The sequence below is a fragment of the Denticeps clupeoides genome, chromosome 7 (genome assembly GCF_900700375.1).
Source record: "Denticeps clupeoides chromosome 7, fDenClu1.1, whole genome shotgun sequence".
NCBI lineage: Eukaryota > Metazoa > Chordata > Actinopteri > Clupeiformes > Denticipitidae > Denticeps > Denticeps clupeoides.
The window spans coordinates 4,335,306-4,355,304 of NC_041713.1; the positions used below are offsets into that span (position 1 = coordinate 4,335,306).

The 19,999-nt window shown below is 46.1% G+C and overlaps 2 protein-coding genes across 8 annotated transcripts in view; one reads left to right on the top strand and one right to left on the bottom strand.

The window, feature by feature from the left end:
* Window positions 1-382: 382 nt before the first annotated feature.
* On the bottom strand, window positions 383-9,527 carry ccdc12 (coiled-coil domain containing 12). The gene is made up of 8 exons (XM_028985307.1): window positions 8,614-9,527; window positions 8,036-8,206; window positions 7,264-7,337; window positions 4,476-4,555; window positions 3,751-3,812; window positions 3,598-3,632; window positions 3,434-3,510; window positions 383-705 (listed from the first exon to the last, which is right to left on the bottom strand). The coding sequence occupies exons 2-8, from the start codon at window positions 8,117-8,119 to the stop codon at window positions 626-628; spliced, it is 492 nt and encodes a 163-aa protein (XP_028841140.1). The 5' UTR covers window positions 8,120-8,206; window positions 8,614-9,527; the 3' UTR covers window positions 383-625.
* A 100-nt stretch (window positions 9,528-9,627) lies between these two features.
* nbeal2 (neurobeachin-like 2) overlaps window positions 9,628-19,999 on the top strand; it is a 44,827-nt gene continuing 34,455 nt past the window's right edge. For 4 of the 7 annotated variants that reach the window (XM_028985299.1, XM_028985303.1, XM_028985302.1 and 1 more), the window contains exons 1-4: window positions 9,628-9,827; window positions 16,056-16,144; window positions 17,579-17,740; window positions 17,929-18,010. In XM_028985299.1, coding sequence (XP_028841132.1) covers window positions 9,777-9,827; window positions 16,056-16,144; window positions 17,579-17,740; window positions 17,929-18,010 — 384 coding nt within the window. In that variant the 5' untranslated portion in view covers window positions 9,628-9,776. Of the gene's footprint in view, window positions 9,828-14,906; window positions 15,115-16,055; window positions 16,145-16,496; window positions 17,038-17,578; window positions 17,741-17,928; window positions 18,011-19,999 lie in introns of those variants that run through there. The other 3 variants (XM_028985301.1, XM_028985300.1, XM_028985305.1) reach the window with 3 other exon arrangements.

A 19,999-nucleotide genomic window follows, 5' to 3' on the forward strand; every position in this document is an offset into this window, starting at 1 on the left:
TTTATGTTCTATTCTGAGTAAAATATTAGAAGTTGGCACCTCCACATCATTGCATTCAGTTTTTATTCACGATTTGTATAGTGTCCCAACTTTTTTGGAATCTGGTTTGCATTTATTGACAGTGGAAATATATGAATAGAATATATGGCGTATGGCTCATCTGTGCCTGTTGTTAAAGGGCAGCAGTTGGATTAATACTGACGTTAAGGGCCCTTCGTTTCATTTCATCCCTGCTGCTGCCGCTGACTCCTCATCTTCAGCCAGTGGAGTTTTATTTATGTATTTCTGGTGATTGCTTCATTGCAAAAAGAGAAGAATCGTGCACAGATGAAAATGAGAGAAGTCATGTGTGTGAAAAAACTTGCGTGCCAAAAAAATAAACTATTTCTCAGTCTTCTGGTTTTTATTACAAAACAAGCATTGAAATGATCATATTTCAATACACAATGCATCTGATGCATAACATACAAAACAGAAAGTGTGACAGGAGGATCAAATAAGACACACCGCAGGATTTTTCATTAAAAATCACACTGCTGATATCCAGTGGTACAACTGTTGGTAAAATGTAGAGCAAAATCCACAGCTGATGAGTGTACAGGTCCGTGGTGCGAGGTGGACAGCTTCAGTGCGAGAGCCCTTGTTCGATACCCACAGCTCCCACTGCCCCGGCCAGGTCGTCCTCGCTGCCTTTCAGACGCTCCCCTTTACACACACATACACAAAAAGAACAGAACATTACAGGTGGTAGTAGCCTAGTGGGTAACACACACAGAGTCGGAGCAAGACACTTAACCCAGAGTGTCTCCAGGTGGACTGTCCCTGGAACTACTCAGATAAATGCCGTAAACAGGGCTGATATCGGGGGAAAAAAAACCCTCCTGAGCAGGCCTGGGGGTGCAATGTATGCAACACACTTTGTTAACACATTGGCCCCTGGGCCCGGACATATATAAAGCTTGTGGTATAACCCTGATCATCATTATGGTCAGGCGGGGTCCATGGGCATGATGCCCAGTCAGAAGCTTTTTTAAGTTGCCCCTTGTCATTGTGAAACACTGCAGCACAGCACACGATGACACAATGAAATGTGTCCTCTGCTTTTAACCATCACCCTTGGTGAGCAGTGGGCAGCCATGACAGGCACCCTGGGAGCAGTGTGTGGGGAAGTTGCTCAGTGGCACCTTGGCGGATCGGCAATCAAACCGGCAACCTTCTAATTACGTCAAGTGTCAATGTAGCTGTGTCTCAAGAGCTCTGCCCACACATGCTACTGAAAATATACAGGGAGTGCAGAATTATAAGGCAAGTTGTATTTTTGAGGAATAATTTTATTATTGAACAACCATGTTCTCAATGAAGCCAAAAAACTCATTAATATCAAAGCTGAATGTTTTTGGAAGTAATTTTTAGTTTTTATTTTTAGCTATTTTAGGGGATATCTATGTGTGCAGGTGACTATTACTGTGCATAATTATTAGGCAACTTAACAAAAAACAAATATATACCCATTTCAATTATTTATTTTTACCAGTGAAATTAATATAACATCTCCACATTCACAACTATACATTTCTGACATTCAAAAACAAAACAAAAACAAATCAGCGACCCAATATAGCCACCTTTCTTTGCAAGGACACTCAAAAGCCTGCCATCCATGGATTCTGTCAGTGTTTTGATCTGTTCACCATCAACATTGTGTGCAGCAGCAACCACAGCCTCCCAGACACTGTTCAGAGAGGTGTACTGTTTTCCCTCCTTGTAAATCTCACGTTTGATGATGGACCACAGGTTCTCAATGGGGTTCAGATCAGGTGAACAAGGAGGCCATGTCATTAGTTTTTCTTCTTTTATACCCTTTCTTGCCAGCCACGCTGTGGAGTACTTGGTCGCGTGTGATGGAGCATTGTCCTGCATGAAAATCATGTTTTTCTTGAAGGATGCAGACTTCTTCCTGTACCACTGCTTGAAGAATGTGTCTTCCAGAAACTGGCAGTAGGACTGGGAGTTGAGCTTGACTCCATCCTCAACCCAAAAAGGCCCCACAAGCTCATCTTTGATGATACCAGCCCAAACCAGTACTCCACCTCCACCTTGCTGGCGTCTGAGTCGGACTGAAGCTCTCTGCCCTTTACCAATCCAGCCACAGGCCCATCAAGACTCACTCTCATTTCATCAGTCCATAAAACCTTAGAAAAAATCAGTCTTGAGATATTTCTTGGCCCAGTCTTGACGTTTCAGCTTGTGTGTCTTGTTCAGTGGTGGTCGTCTTTCAGCCTTTCTTACCTTGGCCATGTCTCTGAGTATTGCACACCTTGTGCTTTTGGGCACTCCAGTGATGTTGCAGCTCTGAAATATGGCCAAACTGGTGGCAAGTGGCATCTTGGCAGCTGCACGCTTGACTTTTCTCAGTTCATGGGCAGTTATTTTGCGCCTTGGTTTTTCCACACGCTTCTTGCAACCCTGTTGACTATTTTGAATGAAACGCTTGATTGTTCAATGATCACGCTTCAGAAGCTTAGCAATTTTAAGAGTGCTGCATCCCTCTGCAAGATATCTCACTATTTTTGACTTTTCTGAGCCTGTCAAGTCCTTCTTTTGACCCATTTTGCCAAAGGAAAGGAAGTTGCCTAATAATTATGCACACCTGATATAGGGTGTTGATGTCATTAGACCACACCCCTTCTCACCTAATATGCTTAATTGGTAGTAGGCTTTCAAGCCTATACAGCTTGGAGTAAGACAACATGCATGAAGAGGATGATGGACAAAATACTAATTTGCCTAATAATTCTGCACTCCCTGTAGGCTTATACTGGAGTTGTTTATCTCAAGGCTGATTTCCAGTCATGAGATGAACAAATATATATAATATATATTCAACCATGAGATGAACAACTCCAACAACTTGACAATGGCATAGCTTGACCTAGCTTCTTAACCCGCAATAAAGCCAACTGAAAGGCCAACGAATTTGAATTCAGGAACATTGCGTAAATGGGTCAATTTTTTTTGCTTTCCACAGCAGGCAACCCACAATTCAGTTTGGCAGCCATGATGTCATCACAAACCGATGCCTTCAGTGCCTTTCGTGCGAGCCACTTTCGTGCACTTGTCACAAAATGATCTGAAGTGAATCAAGAACATGGATGACAAAAAGATTTACACCAATTCAAGCTGCTTTCTCCGAGCTCATTACAGTAATCAGACTGAATTTGATGTATATCGGTCAGCGCAAGGCTATTCTGAGGGATGCACGCTGATGATGTCACCAAGAGACACCAGGTCTCCCGAGGAACAGACAATCCACACAGCAATTACCCTACAAACGCACGGACAGCTTTTAATCTGCTGTCAAATCAGAACGATCAATGGCCGGAAAAGACGCATTTTCTTTCAAATCCACGAAGAAAACATCCCCGTAACTCACGGATCAGCTCAGCGATGGCCCTCTGTGTTCTCCTCTCCAGCTTCTCCAACTTCTTTGCCACGTCCCTTTTCAAGTCCCTGACAGAGTTGAGAAAGGGTCACGTCACCTTACAGTATATTCCACCGCCGGCAGAAACTCAGAAGCAGCGGTAGTTAAATGCTTACCAGTCTGGTTTCCTCGGGGCGAGGTTCACCAAATCCTAAACCATGAGCACAATTTTTTTTATAAGTCAAGATACAAAACATCAAATCTCTGCTGGTAGAAAGGTGAACAGCGGCCATGGCCTTCAACTTCAGAAAAAGCGGACATATACTCACCACTTCTTCAATAACGGGCTCAGGGACGGCTGCTTCCAACTGGTCCTTCACTTTATCTTCCACTGGAAGCAGAAACAGCCAGTCAGACAGGAGTTCAAAGGAAAACGGGAAGCATTTCATTTAAATGCCACGTCGCCGCTGTCATTACACCGTACATTTATGAATTATTCAGTAAAAGAAAGTCTGTATATCTTCCTATGCTAGTGACTCCATTTGGTTTATATAGTTTATTTAGAGTTTAGAAGTGATATTTCAAGCATCTAAAACCAAATAAACACACTTCAACTGTTGAAATAAACTGTTGATATTTTGGTTCCCGAAATAAAAAGACTCGTGCGCGAGCTGGCGTATCCTTTTAAGGCCACGCGCGACGCAGCCTCAAAAAAAAAGTCAAATCACTCTGCCACATCAAAGTATTTACTTAACGTCGAGAGCACATCTGGCAAGTGCGAGTGGCCAGGCTCGGCCTGCCAGGAATTGAAAGAAGCGCACATCCACCGCAAATCCAGAAATGCTGGAGTTGCTCAACTGCAATCGCAAGCGTACGTAGCTCTGGTCTCGCCCTGTGCCTATTGTGTTGTAAAGGTCACTGCAGCTTTGTAACAGGGTTATTAAGTGCATATTTGAAATACTTATTCACAATAGGCCGAGCTCCCATGAACAAGAGCGCTCAACATTTTTCTTCTATGGCTTAGTGCCATGTTATTCTGTAAAGATGTTCCCACCTGAGATCGGCTTGGCTTTGGGCACCTGCCGCTCTTTCAGCTCCTCATCCTCTGGCGTGTAGTTCCTCAGCTTTAGGTCCCTAGACAAACAAACGTGGTCAAGTTAGACCAAAATCAATGTTCAAAAAAGAAAAAAACTGCACCATCTGCTCTATTAGACGCAGTGCTGCAAGAAACCATTAGGTGGCAGACTGACAGCGCCAGTTGCACAACAAACAAGGCTCTGGGAGGTCTATTCATCACACTTGTTTGCAAGACAAAAAAGGGGGTGGTAGGGAGTCTGAACGAAATTTGCAAGTGGTGCAAAGCAGAGATCTTCGCCATTCTGTGAAGGTCAAGGGCCGCTGTCTATCAGCTCCTGCTTCACCGGGGCCAAAAGCAAGTACAAGTTCACCATACAGCGCATTCACAGTGAGGCTAGGAGGTTTAACAAAGGTTCGAAGGGTAAAAAAATATAAAAAAATCTTTGTTAAAATTCACCTGAGAATCGGTGACAGAGCGGCCACAGATATTACACTGTGTCTGGGAAGGGAGGTGGGTGGGGCTACAATGTTTGACCAAAGCGTCGAGTGTTTTTTCCCCCCTTTGCACTGACTCGGAGTCAGACATTTTGGCATTGTGGCATATTTTAAAGCTCTAAAAGAAGTTATGTGCAAGAAAGCAGCAGAACGGAGGCCGGCTCAGCTGAGATGCTTGGTCAACAGAGAAGTCTGGCCGTGCGAGTTTGTTGTTGGGCCAAATTCCTGTAAGAAACAGGTCTGATTCTGCTTGAGCATCAGAATCCATCAATTCTTGCCCGCATCTGAGCCCCCGGAGGCCCGCCATCCTTCAACGAGCTTACAAAACTAAACTCAACAAGATGCCGGAGAGCTGATCAAGTCGAAGATAGCCCTGCGCCATCACAACCAACTGAGCGAAGCATTCCAGCAGCTGCACTGAGCTCGCCTGCTGAATAACACTCGGCACTAAATAATACATTTGACTGGCTCACTTGAATCTCAAATGAAGTCTCTCTCCCCCATAAACTGCTTTTTTCTATACACACACACACAAAAAAAAAAAAAACTGCAGTCACTCAAAAAAATATATGAGGAAATCGGACATTTCTACAGATTTTTCGTTTGAAAATGTGTTGAAGGTGCTAAGATCTATGCTGAAGAGCTGTGTGCTCCAAACAAAATCAAGAATGTTTTGTGAAAAACATCAAACCTTTAAACCATATAAAAGTGTTCTAAAAAGACATTTGCCCATTTTGCTATTGTCGAGGAAAATAAGAAAAAAAAAAAATCCAGACAAAGGGAAAGGTGACCCGAGGCACAGTGACAATGTTTTGTGAACCTTGTGCAAATTTAATGCTGTGCTCAGACCCTTATAGGATGTGGAAAGGAACCATCGTAGCCATATTTACAGTTTCTGCCATTTCCAGCATGAATATTTAACTAAATTTGTCCATAACTATTATAGATATGTGCATTTTTGTGTATTTGAAGTGTGTGTGTTTGATCATTTGATCTGTTTCTTCATATCTAGTAGTGCAAAAAAAATAAAAACAACATTGACATTTAGAGCATTTATCAGACGCCCTTATCCAGAGCGACTTACAATCAGTAGTTACAGGGACAGTCCCCCCTTGAGCAACTTAGGGTTAAGTGTCTTGCTCAGGGACACAATGGTAGTAACTGGGATTTGAACCCAGGTCTTCTGGTTCATAGGCGAGTGTGTTACCCACTAGGCTACTACCACCAAAATGCATGTATGAAATACGGCATCTTTCCATCACATAACAAGTAACTGCCACCTAGTGAATGCCGTCAAAGGCTTTAAGTGCAAAAACGATAAGCCGGTTAATTTTTCGTGTCATTGAATAATTGCTGGATTGTTAAGATGAACCAACAGACCAACACTTACAAACAGGAGTACTGTAGCATTTGGGTGCATAGGAGATCGAGACAAAGTAGGCGGCTTGTTGTCGCAAACACTACTGTAGAGCGCTAAATTTATGTGGTGTCAAGGCTTATGAGGTTCTCGTGCCATAAATCAGCGTGACTCTGTGGAAAGTGTGAGTCGAGAGGGGGAAGCGCCAGTGTTCTAGTGCCGAACATAAACAATGGGGCAGGGGGGGGGGGCGGCAGCAGAGAGATAGTCGCTCGAAATAGAGCACTCTAAGTGGCAGGATATCTGAGGAGCTATTAACAAAGCCCCGCTCCCAAAGAGCCGCATAAACACCAGGCCCGGCCTGGCGGTTACTGATCCAAGAGAAGGTGCTTCACAGCCCCGACTGTCCAGGAGGGCCTGTATAATGCCCTTTCCCACTGCGCCGGTCCACTTTCCACGGAATAACACAGGCACCGAATAGGTCCGTAAACTTTGCCTGTGTCGTAGAGAGAACCACGAGCGCTGGGCGAAGTGATCGGCAGCCTTAGAAGAGAAAATTCCGGAGAGCCAAGGTCAGGATAAAGTGGAGCGTTGAAGAAATGAAATTATGGAATGTCCTCAGAAATTCAACTAAAATGTAAAAAGTACACTAGACTACAGTGTATGAAGAAATAAGGGAAGAACAGCTGACCAAATAGTCAGTAAGCTAAAAATACACGGAAGAACAGGTACAAAAAGAAAAGCGGCAGCGGTGGAGGTCTGAAGGATTTCTATTGTGGCGTAATGGACTCGGATTTCTGTTTAGTGGGCGTGGCCTGCGACCTATTATCACGCGGCTCCCGCCGAGCACCTGTCTAGTGTAAACGCAGACCGGTTCTCGGCCGGTTCCCAGCTCATAGTGGAAACGACGTACCGGTGTCTCTGCTCTGGTTCTGGCTCCTCTGGTGCCCTTTTCCTGTCGGGTTCCCCATCCTCCGGCTCTTTCACCTGCAAAAAACAAACAAGGATCGCGATATTACAAATTGCTGCTAGCAGAATGTTCCAAAAAAATAAAAAATAAAGATGTCGGGAAATCTGCCAGGGAGCAAAACTGAAAGGAAGGCCGGGAACGCCCAGCCTCTAGCTTCCCATTTTCCTGGAGAGGCTTCCGCTCCATCTGCCGAAACAATGAAAGAACCACGGCCAAGTCCCAACTACATTCTCTGGTTCATCTGGAGTGTCAACAACGGACTTCTCCACTCCAGTCTGCAACATGGACGTTATTGACGTCACACGAAAAAAATCTAGCTGGTCGGTTTTTCTAGGGTTCTGCGTCTCATCCAGAATGAGACGTTTCGACCTTAAAGGATGAAGCCCAGTTGCCAGGGTTCAACTCTCAGACTAATACGTTTTGTGGTAGCTGGAACAATACTTTTGGCTAATGCTAATGGCTAAATAGCAGTGGACGTTTGCTTCTATTGTATTCTAATGTTGTCACAACTGTTTGTATATGCATTTAATATACATAACGCGACTAAATATACTGGCAGAGTCATTCTTCCCCCACAACAGTAACGGAAGCTAACAAGCTAACTAGCTATTTAGCATTCGCGGCAACGATAAGACGTTAGTCTGCGCGGTAGACACGCGTCATTTACTTGTTGAACACTTACACACTGTCAGCAAACACACATGCATACACTTACTTGTAGCTGTCGGTCTCTCAGCGCTTTGAGCCTCTCTTTTCGCTTCAGCGCCTGCTCCTGAAGGGACCCGACCGTGGTCGCCATGCTGCGCTGTGCGGTGATCGACGCGTAATGCCTGCGCCAAGCACGCTGCAGAGCGCGGAGCGCATCGATGGTCTTTCAGCAGGACTACTGTGCACGTCAGAGAAGAAACTGTAATAAGGATTTAATAAGGCCTCATTGGAAAAAGCTACACTTACTAATAGGTTAAGATATGAAACGCTACATATGAGAAAAAAAATCAATATTGAGATTAAATTTGTCAAGATAAATGTCCTTAATTTTAAAATGTGTTAAACTTTTTATTACCAACCACAATAAACCTTAACTTAGGCCTGTTGCATGGTAACATTAACTTTCTATTTAAAAACCTCGATCAGAACGAAAACCGACACGTAATAAATGTGTTATATATGTCAATAAAACCTCATAATCCCTTATGTCATCATATACCAATTGAAATATTATGCTAACACCCCAAACAAAGGTCCATGTGCTCAGAATGATGGCTCAAAGGGCAACAGAGCCTGGGACGGGACCTGGCGTGGAATGTAGGGCATCGCCATGGCAATCCAGCTGCCTTGAGGTCCTCTGCGTCTGTCCACACTTTGACCGGCCCTGGCCGCTCACAAAATGAACCTGTCAAAGATCCGCTCTGAGCAGGGGACGAAACAACAATCTTTGTGAGTATGGACTGGATGACTCTCCATCATGTGTTTGTGTTGAAAATGGCTTCTGGCACGTCAAAGGTCAAATGCCAGCAGTGTAAAAAAACAACAACCTTTGATGGGAAATAATGCGAGTGGATTCCATTTTCAATACAGGGTAGGTCTGAATAGCACACAGTAATTCCGGTTGACGGTCCTGAAAAACTGGGTTCGTGATAATCCAGGCGCTAGTCTACGTCTGCTCGTTGTCCGTTTACACACGGGTTTGAGCCTGTGGCCAGTGAATGGAGCTCACTTTGGTCGAGGGTCTGTTTAATGCTTTCTTTTAACGTCCTCACTCGCCCCATAGGAAAAAGCAGAGGGCCAAGAGTGTACAAAAAAAACAACATTGATGTATAGACAGTAATGCACAATGGTTTCAGGCAGGTTCCCAAAAGTAACTCTGAAATAGTTCAGGAAGGAACGACCTGAGATGATTAAAAAGTGAAAGTGGCAATGATTCCATGTCGAACATCTGGAGATGTCCCCACTTTGTAAACTCTGCCCGATCTCCTACGGGAATAATATTACATTGGACACGCAAAATAGTACAATTACGGCCATATCCAGAGCGCCTTACAGTCAGTAGTGACAGGGACAGTGTCCCCCCCCCCCCGGTAAGTAAGTGGGGTTCGAACCTGGGACTTCGTGGCGTTCTGGTTCACAGGTGCACGTCGTTGTTTCACGAAAACAAGGAAATCGCGCGTGAAGGAATACGTGACCGTGCACGACGTCGTCTCCGCGTCCCCCTGGCCGTGGATGGTTCTTCCCCGCACGTCCCAGCGGGTAAAACCCACCGAGAAGGAGGAAGAGGAGGTCCTATCTCGCCAAAGCCAAAAAAAAAAAAAAAAAAACCAACCACCGGCCCCCGTCGCGCTCCCGTTTGTGCCCGGTGCGCGTGACGCGTGAGACGCGCGCCCGCCGGGTCACCTGCAGAGCGGCCGCACCGGCGATGCGCGGCGGTCCGCGGGTCCGAGCCCAGTCGTCCGGGAAGCATGGCTTCGAGCGAGCGCCTGTACGAGCTGTGGATGTGCTACTACGCCAAGGTGAGTCCGCCGCGGCGGCACCTGTTGCTCCGGGCTTCCCCGCCCTTTCCGCGCTTTTATTTAAGATCGTTTTTTTTATTTTATGTTTTATTCAACCGTCATTAAAAGTCGTTTTCTGCTGGATACTTATAGGAATGTAAAAAAAAAAAAAAAAAAACACACACACACACACCGCCTATCAGGAAGTGTTCGATTCGCGACAAGTGCGTGACGCGACGTTCGTGTTTGTTCGCTTGTCTGTTCGATGCGTCGCGCTACTTTGTGTTGTTGTTGTTGTTGTTTATTTGTTGCAGGCTGCGGGACGCTACCTGCGCGCGACACCCACTTCCTGTTTTTTTTTTTTTTTTTTTTTCATTATGGCAACACATCGTAACGATTCGTTGCCAACGACGCCTTCTCCGTCAGATCTGGGGGGCTTCGTCGTTATCATCGCTGTCTTCCTCGGACGCCTTTTTAATATCGGCGATTATTGCGAAGGGATGACATGCAAATAAAAAAAGACCTCCGGGGCGGTCAATACGAAATTGATTTGATTGATTTATTTTGCTTACTTTCGAAGGCGTGGCAAGTTTACTCTGAGCACTATTTCGTAACTCCCTCCATCTACCAGCGTTTCACACCTCTGATGGAATGAATGCAAGATCCCTGGCTGATTTACCCCTGACCCGAGTGTAGAAGTGGCGGAAGATCTCTGTGTCCATGCTGATGCAACGATAATTCTCCCAGCATGCCGCAGTCCGCCTCCACTAAATACTGTGCAGCGAATGCGCCACGGAAACGTGCGGTCCTTCGCTGGATCTGTTGAAACATGGAGGGAGCCGATTGCTCAGAAACTCTGCGGCTTTTATTTTAATTATTCAGCGGCTGAGCAGTCTGCTGTAGCGCCGAAGGCGCATTGTTGGTGTTGGGTAATCGTGGCAGGCCAGTTCAACGCGGCGAGAAGGGCTTCCAGGTCGGCCACGGCCCCTGCAGGTACTTCGCTGTCACCTAAAACAGCGGGTGGGCGGAGCCTCTGTGTTTGTTCAGCTGTAGGCCGTTGGGTAATTAAATCGGCCTGAATTGGCGCGGCCGGGCCATTGCGACATCACTACGCGATCGGACTTCTGAGAGCTACAGATCTGTCACCGGCGCGACTGCGGTGATGTACCGATGGCCGTAACCGCATCGGCCGGTGACAAGAGGGTCACGTGACACCGGCTGCCAAAGCCACAGAACCGTGACCTCGCGGCGCCGTTTCTCAGTGTTAATGGGGAACCCCGTAGCCCTCAGATGAAGACGGAGGAGTCGCTGGATGACACGTTGGACGCCTTTGTCCTCGAGTGGCGTCTCGGCTTTTGTCCTGTACCTGTATGTCAGGTTAGCGCAGGTAAACCAAGCTGCACTTTCACCGCCGGAGGGTGTGCGCTCGGTGACATGGCCGCCTCGGGCGCAGCCGGGGTCTCCGTCCGGGCCTGGTCCGGATGTCTCTGCCCCGGCCGGCGACGTGTCTGCGCCTGCCCGCGACGCCTGCGCCTCGCCGACGCGTCCGTACACATCCCGGAAGGTGCCCCCTGAGATCCGATTCGCCTTCCTTCCCCATTCCGGGGCCCTCCGGTAAAAAAAAAAAAACAACAACCACATGGCACACGTAAGGCCCGCCAGCCACAAAAATCCTTTCCCGCTGAACGCGGAGCACGGTACGTTCTACCCCCGGGTCCGCTCTTTCACCGCAACGCTAATTACAGTCAGCGAAACTGACACGCGAGCTGCCGAGAGCCCCTGTCGCCCTGCGCGACGTCTGCCGGGATCTCCCGAGCCCTCCGCCGTTCCCCCGGAGATCGGCCTTCTTCACGGCCACTGGGTTAATGAGCCAGTCCGCTCGGAAGCTCCGCCTCTGCGGGGTCCATTAGGGCCAAGAACACAGAACATACACAGGAGTGGCAGTTATCTCGATAAACGTTGTTATTAACATGAAGTAAAATTGCTTATTCACCTCCTTCACGTTATGCAGAAAGGGTTAAAAATGAAAATGGGGCAGTGGTGGCCTAGCGGTTAAGGAAGCGGCCCCGTAATCAGAAGGTTGCCGGTTCGAATTCCGATCCGCCAAGGTGCCACCGAGCAAAGCACCGTCCCCACACACTGCTCCCCGGGCGCCTGTCATGGCCGCCCACTGCTCACTCAGGGTGATGGGTTAAATGCAGAGGACAAATTTCACTGTGTGCACCGTGTGCTGTGCTGCTGTGTATCACATGTGACAATCACTTCACTTTATCGAAAATAGCTGTTCGGCACATTTTTTTCCTCAAGATTTAATTTGGATCATAATGGCCATAACCAAACCGTCAGCACACAGCTGGCTTTCTGTGACTTTTTTTTTTTTTGGCCAACAATGACTCACATGCATGCAGCGGAGGCGTAAATGGATCCCAAACCGCCAAGGTCCCCACACACTGCTCCCCGGGCGCCTGTCATGGCTGCCCACTGCTCACCAAGGGTGATGGGTCAAAAGCAGAGGACACATTTCACCGTGTGCTGTGCTTGCTGTGCTTCATAATCACTTTCACTGTAAACTGCATTGTGGGTTGGTAAAGGAGCAGACTCGCAATCGGAAGGTTGCGGAAGGTTCGAATCCATTGACCGTTGCAACACTGGCAATTGCAACTGCTACGGTGCCACCGAGCACTTTGTGTTTAGTGCAGATAGAAAAATTGTTGTCACAATTGAGAAACCTTCTAGCTGGTCTACCTCTATGTACAATCCGACCTCTACAACTCATACAAAATGCAGCAGCACGACTGATCTTCCCAAATTCCCCCACACCGCCCCTCTGCTACGTTCCCTCCACTGGCTCCCAGTAGCTGCACGCATCAGGTTCAAAATACTGATGCTGGCCTACAAAGCCAAACATGGAGTAGCACCATCCTACCTCACAGCCCTTATTACACCTCGCACTGCACCTCGTTTACTCCGAGCCTCCAGTACTGCTCGCCTGGTCCCTCCATCTCTGAAGGTAAAAGGAAGACGCTCATCTAGACTCTTCTCTGTCTTGGCCCCTCGGTGGTGGAATGAACTTCCCCTCGAGGTCAGAACAGCTCAGTCACTTCAAACGGCAGCTTCACCTTCAAACGGCAGCTCAAGACCTTCCTCTTCAGAGAAGATTTAGATGAACTTGTAACCTTCTTATTGTCTAACTTCTGTATAGAAACTACAACAGAGTGAATAAAAAGATTGTATTCATAGTTGTGGGTCCTAATGAACCAGAACTGATAACTTCATCGATGGTAACATGGAAGCACGTTGTAAGTCGCTCTGGATAAGGCCGTCTGCCAAATGCCTTAAATGTAAATATGGAAATGAGAATCAATGATTGGTTGTCGCTGCTGTGCTCCTTGCACACGTACACACTAGGTAAACACATTCAAATTTGTACACTTGTCCCCTATTGCAATTATTGGGAAACTCATTCTTGTGTCGCCATTGGACGTTGCACCGGAAACACCTCTATTATTTGGTGTACTGATGTCTGCTGCGGTGGAGATGTTTTTGTGGGTTGGTGACACAACGACTTCCTGCGGTGATCAGGGGGATAATTGTTGAGAGAGTTAACCAGCGGAGCAGCCAGGAGCCCCAGCGGTGGTATAAATAGTCTGTCGCGTAATTAGGCTGTAAATCCGGGTTAATGGTGCTGTGACGCGGTCCCCGCCAGGCTGACAGCTCGGAGTCACGCCGCCGGCAGACGACGCCCCCGTCTCCAGACACGCCCTGGAGGGAACAATTACGGCAGGACCATCAAGGGGATAAGACTTACGCCGCGGCCGCGGCGTCCATTGTGCCCCCGAAGGCCTTAATCAGTTCCTGTTTGTTCCGTTTTGTTCTATTTCTTTCATCGGCCGGGCCAGCATCCATTCGGCAAGCTTAGTCCAGGAAAAAAAAAAAAAAAAAATCAAAAGTGGTCTTTGTGCGAGGTTCAGCTGGCGAAGGAAGCCGGAGCGGCCAGAATCCCAAGCAGCCGATGCGATCGGAGACGCTCGCTACAGACTGATGAGGGTCCGGTGTCAGCCTCCTGTAACTGATACCTCTCTGCACCTCAAAGAAAGCGTGGCAGGGGTGGATTGTTAAATATTTATTCACATTTTTTTTGTGTGTGTTTGTCTCTGAGCAATGCTTTAATCAGACCTGCATGTGTTTTTTTTTTGTTTTTTTTACATTTTTTACTGTTAATTACTCAATATAGAGAAGTCTTGAAATAACGGAAATCACACGAGAAACTGACTTGTAAGATCTTATATGCACCACATATACAGAGCCATATTTCCACAGCAAAGAGATAAACACTTATATTGTAGAGGAAGAACTAAACTTTTATGAGGTTTTTAAGTTTAAAGTGGGAGGAGCTAATAGTGATGATTGACAGCTGCTCATAATAAAACTTTTTCAGCACTTACTTGCTGAAAAGGCGACGTTTGCGGACAAATCGGACAAATGTCTCTTGGGTCTGAACACAGTGACCCATATTAACCCTAATCACTCAGTTGACACCCCCGCACACACACTAATTTTGTTCGAGTGAGCGAAAGGTAATTTAATTGAGTCCCACGTCCATTGCGGTTGTAATAAAATGGAAAACTCATTAGGGCCCGTCAAGCGATTGTGCCACCCTCTGCTTTCTAACACATCAGGCACTCCGGGGTATTCCGTATTCCGGAGTTCCCATCCCACTCACCCCTCCACCTCAGACCCTTGATGTACTGAAGCGCCCTGTAAAGCTTTCGATCCCTTTCTGTTTCTACCTCACTTCCATTCACTATTTACAGGCTGATCGCTGAGGCCATGACCCCATCGACTGATGATTATCCCGCGCTGCGCCCTTCAGCAGAAGCACGGTGTCGACCGCTTTTACTTTTTAAAAAAAAAAAGCTGCATACACCTAAACCAGAAATTTTACCAAGCGATGGGGAACTTGGAGAGATGGTGAGATGTAGCACATGCAGACATGCTCCTTCTGGCTGGCTGCTGTGACAAAAGAGGAAGGGTTTTTAAGAGAGTGTGTGTGTGTGTGTGTGTGTAGAGGAAGTGTGTTTTGGTTAAAGTGACTTGGCATTTCCTGATAGAGACAGACAGCGAGAGAGCGAGACGGAGACACGGAAAACCACGCTTCGCGCCGAGCGGGAAGCGATGTTTGGTTCGGCGTGGCGGTGAGGGCTTCTGTTCGAACCGTTTTCCATCAAGACGCCACGGGGGGACTGGGGTTCGAGCCCAGCCTCTTAGACCATGAGACATGGACTGGCGCCCGGCTGAACACCAACTGGTAATGTTTACAGCGGCGGTGCCAGCCTTCACCTGCGGCGTCGTTTACACGGTCGAGCTTCAAAACGTTCAGCGGTGCGTCACGTCATTTCCGAGGGCCAGGAAGGTAGAGCTTTTCCGAAAATATAACCCGATGCCGTGACTTCCTCCACCGACAGGTGGGCAGCGCTCACGTCTGCACGCAGTTCATTTCTGAACTTGCTCAGGCGCCAGGCGGCTTCTGGTAAAAGGCGACGTCCGTCTCGTTCGAATGGGAAATTGTTGAGTTGTGTTGTGCAAGGAGAAGACGCGTGCAATATCCTAAACACACGCGAGTGAGTTACATGTTTCCTCTGAGGCTCGGAGATAGACGAGTGCGGTACGTGCGCATGGTTATCCCTGCACAATCTGAGCACGTTCGTAAGAGCGTTGGGACACTGAATCGGACTTTTTGTACGAAGAAAGTTTAAATATGGAATCGAATGGAGATATTACCTCAGTTCACATGTTCTAAATCACTTTTCTTTTCCCCTTAGATGCCTGGTAGGAGTAACCCAAATAAATATTACTAGGGCAACCCTTTTAATTAATTTGCATAAATGAAAATAAACCTCCATGTTCTGTTGGACGTCACTGCACGTCTCATAAACGAGAGGTCATCAAATGAAGTCTGTGTTGGCAGCCGTCTATGTGATTAACACGAATAAGGAATAGTAGTAGGAGATGATTCCGGATACTTTTTAGGACGCGCGACGCTTATCTGCCGACTTGTGAAGGGTGACCGTTGACACAACGCTGCTGCAACTTCCTGTTTTATTCATGAGACATGGACCACACCATGTGGTTAGGGTGTTTGCTACCAAAGACTGACCACAGGAGCTGGTTTCATTAAAGCCAGCGGCTTTATTACGGACCACCGACTGTTCATGTCGCTAATCTGCTCTCGTCTGACTTCCTCTGCAGAAAGATGTGGCTTATCTGCAGCAGTGGTTGGAGGCCTTCGTGGCGTCCTTTGAGAAGATTATCGATGTTGAATCCCTCGAGCCCCGTCGGTAAGTTTGGCATCGCCATCATAAAACTAAGCATCACCCATGCAGAAGAAAAATGTCAAAATTGTCTGTCAGACAGCCGTAGAGAACTTTTGCAAGCCAAGTCACGCCAAGTGGGCTTCATTGCTGTTCCCTACCCCCAGGACCACTGCCAGATTCACAGTCAGAGCAGGGATGGTGTGCACATGGGGGGCAGTGGTGGCCTAGCGGTTAAGGAAGCGGCCCCGTAATGAGAAGGTTGCCGGTTCGAATCCCAATCCGCCAAGGTGCCACTGAGGTGCCACTGAGCAAAGCACCGTCCCCACACACTGCTCCCCGGGTGCCTGTCATGGCTGCCCACTGCTCACTCAGGGTGATGGGTTAAATGCAGAGGACACATTTCACTGTGCTCTGTAAGTTAACTGTGAAGCCACAGTTCTAAACCCACTTACAAGTCACCTTGACCTTGTGGCCAGTGGTTATAAGTCACTTGGGAAATGGCATTATGTCGTCTGCTACCCACCTTTGTGCCAGCCGAGGAAGGTTTGCTTGGTGTTTATAGTATTGAGTATTATTAAGCATTCTGTAATACTAATGTATAACAGTAATGTGTTCTTTGGTTACTGTGACTTTGCACCACAGTATCATTGGTCTTGGATCTGTCCACATGATTCCCCCGTGAATCACATGCAAATTCATATGAAAGTAGATTAGAGAAAAAAAAACTCTTTATAAGAATTTGGGAATCGTTTAGTTGTCAACATTTTCATTTTTCTTGCACCTGAAATGAATCTCCGAGTGGATGCTGAATTTCACGGGTTTTCCTGATGATCTGCCTGTGGAGATATGTTGTAAACAAGCTGCAGGTGGGGAGAAAAGCCTCCTCCATTGTCATGGAAACTGTTGGCACTGTTACTGTAAGTAAAGTCGCATCTTCTGCCCATAATGTGCAGAAGTGCACGTGTCTAGAAGTGTTCCGGCTCTCTGGTTTTTCCACCTTGTTTGTCTTTCTGTATGCCCTTATATATGGTTTGATGACAATAAAGTTCACTTTGAAGTCAAATATGCCAAATTTACAGGAATGCAAAAGCATATTTTGATAAGATAAGATAGGATGATGCACACATAGAACATATAGAACATATATGTAAATATGTACAGAGTGGATTTATATAGGTATTGCTCATAAGAAATTGTCATGTTAGATGTTTGTGTTTGTTTATTTAAACACATGACAATATATATAGAACTATTTACTTTAAACACATGACAGTATATAGAGAACTATTTCATTTCATATGTCACTCTTCCATATGGTTCTCACCATTTGATATGTAGTACATATTAATATGTATGGTTATTATATGTACGTATACGTATAAGGAGAATTTATGTAGTACTCTGTAAAATGAGCACAAGAATATAATCTGCCACCTTGCCGTGGTTTGTCCACTGTAGGCTGGAGGAACGCGAGTTGGAGGTGCCCGTCTTGCCCAGGGATGTCCTGGTGTTCCTCAGCACCCAGCTGTGGCACAGTGCCCTCCACCTCTCCGGCCAGCAGCAGAACAGCAGTGTTCCCCACCCACTGCTGCTCATCAAGTTCTTCATCATCATCTGCAGGTACCAGTGGTCAGATGCTTCTCTGTGGAGCCCATAGTGGACCTTGGTACCAGACCTGCTCAGTTGAGCAGAATGAAATGTTTAAGCAGCACATTGGACTTTGCACTTTTTGATCTTGCTTTTAGTCTTTTTAGTGCATTTCACTTCTGGACATTTACTGATACACATTCTTCTTCTATAATCTATAGGAACATGGAGAACATTGACCCTGAGAAGACCCCAGGATTTATGTTTGAGACGGTCAAGCTGTTAACATTCTGCTTGAATCAGGTAAATGTCACAGTCAACGGCTTGAAGATAGTGTATTAGCATGATAGAAAACTGGAACATTCATAATTTCAGTTGTTCCAGTCATAGATAACCAATGAATAATGCTTTTTTTTAATTGCAATTATTGTCAAATATAGCTGACAAAAATAAAACAATGGGAAATACAACCCAGAAGATCTAAGAATCAGAAAATCTTTTCAGGATACAATGCAGGTGAAATATCACGTGATGTGATCAGGAGGAAATCTTCATGTGTGCAGGTAGAGCAGTCTTCCTCTTCACCGAATGTTTTTGTGAGAAGGATAATCTGAGCTGTCTGCTCTGGTCTGCTCTCGACCATCTCACCATATCATCAGTAGGCCGTTCTACAAATGAACTAAATTCATTCCAGATCTGTGTTGCTGCTCTCAGATATCCAACTGGCATATTTACATTTTGGGATGAGACCATTTGTTTCTTTCTGCCCGAATAAATTCCTTGTTCCTAGTGGTGCACAGGCCATCCATGTTCATTCACGCAATCGCTTATTCCTGCTTTGGGAACACCTCGTGGGTGGGGCACCATTCCACTATAGGGCATCAATAATCAGACCTTTCCTAGTTAATCCAAAAGGACCCATAACTGGTCCACAGACTTAGACTTTCTGAATGCACCGTGGGCACATAAGGGAAGACACACAGGTCTAATGATGGGTTAATGAAAAAAAAACGTTGTCTCCAGCCCCATGAGTAGTTCATTGACCCGCATGCACAACATCGGTAGTCACGGATTTGCAGCTGGTGCAAAACGGACCTGTAAAGAGTAACTGGCATGGAACGCTGGCGAACGTCCGAGTTTAATCAGCCACCAATATCCCACGCCTTTTTTACTGCACTTAAATCAAATTCGCTTTTTAAACAAGCTTCCAAAATTCCAAAAGGTGGAACATTCAACAGATTTTTGAGTCTCCTTAATATAGCTGAAGGAGCTTTATTTCAGCAAGCGGTGTCCTTCAAACGCTTGTCAGTGTATTTTGGCTCGAACACGTGCACGTAATGCCAAACATGTGATAAGGTGTCAGTCCTTTTTTTGTGAAATTAGTTGCTTTTTGTCTCTTAAATGCCATATTGTATCCCAAGCCTGGCTGCTGCTGTGATGTTGTCTATTATTAACAGTAGGCCACTAAAAGGAGGAACTGTGTCAGATAAGTCATAAAAAAATGCTGCGGAGGTTTGATCTTATATTAATTTAGACATTATATAGTAATTAATGATTAATGTGAAATATAGGTTTGGGCTGCCCTAAAAATATTTAAATACACCTGATAATAATGCAAGAGTAAAATGTGTTTAGGTGATATTACAATGCTTACATGTTAAGCTCCATGCTTTCGAACAACCCACATAGGATGGATGTGTATAGATTATTCTTAGTTCTTTAACTTTTACTTCATTAGATGCTGTGTATGTGTGTGTAGGATAGTGTGGGTAGATTTTAAAGTCTGATAAAGGGTCACTTGTTGTGGGGAGGAATCAACGATGAATAGCAGTTCAGTTTTTCTGGGGTTGAATTTTATCCAGCTGCTATACAGGATGATATGTCAGACAGGCAAGCAGAGATCTTGGTGTACACATGTACATCTGATGGCAGAAAAGAGAAGAAGAGTTGGATGTCATCTGCATAGCGGTGGTAGTATAATGTGAAGATATGACCTCACCAAGAGGTTTGGTGTAAATGGAGAACAGGAGAGGGCCAAGTACTGAGCCCTGAGGAACACTGGTACAACGCTTGCGAGGAGCAGATGTGGTCCCCTTCCTTGTCACCTGATCTATCATCCAGATCGGAAGCTATCCACTACCATGCAGGACCCTTTAATTCCAAAGATCCTAAGGATGGTCAGGAGAGTCTTGTGGTTGACTGTGTCAAATGCTGGTGAAAGGTCCAGGAAGATTAGAACTGATGACAATTGTTGATGAAGCAGCATCTAATTTCTTTGTAATGGTCAGACGT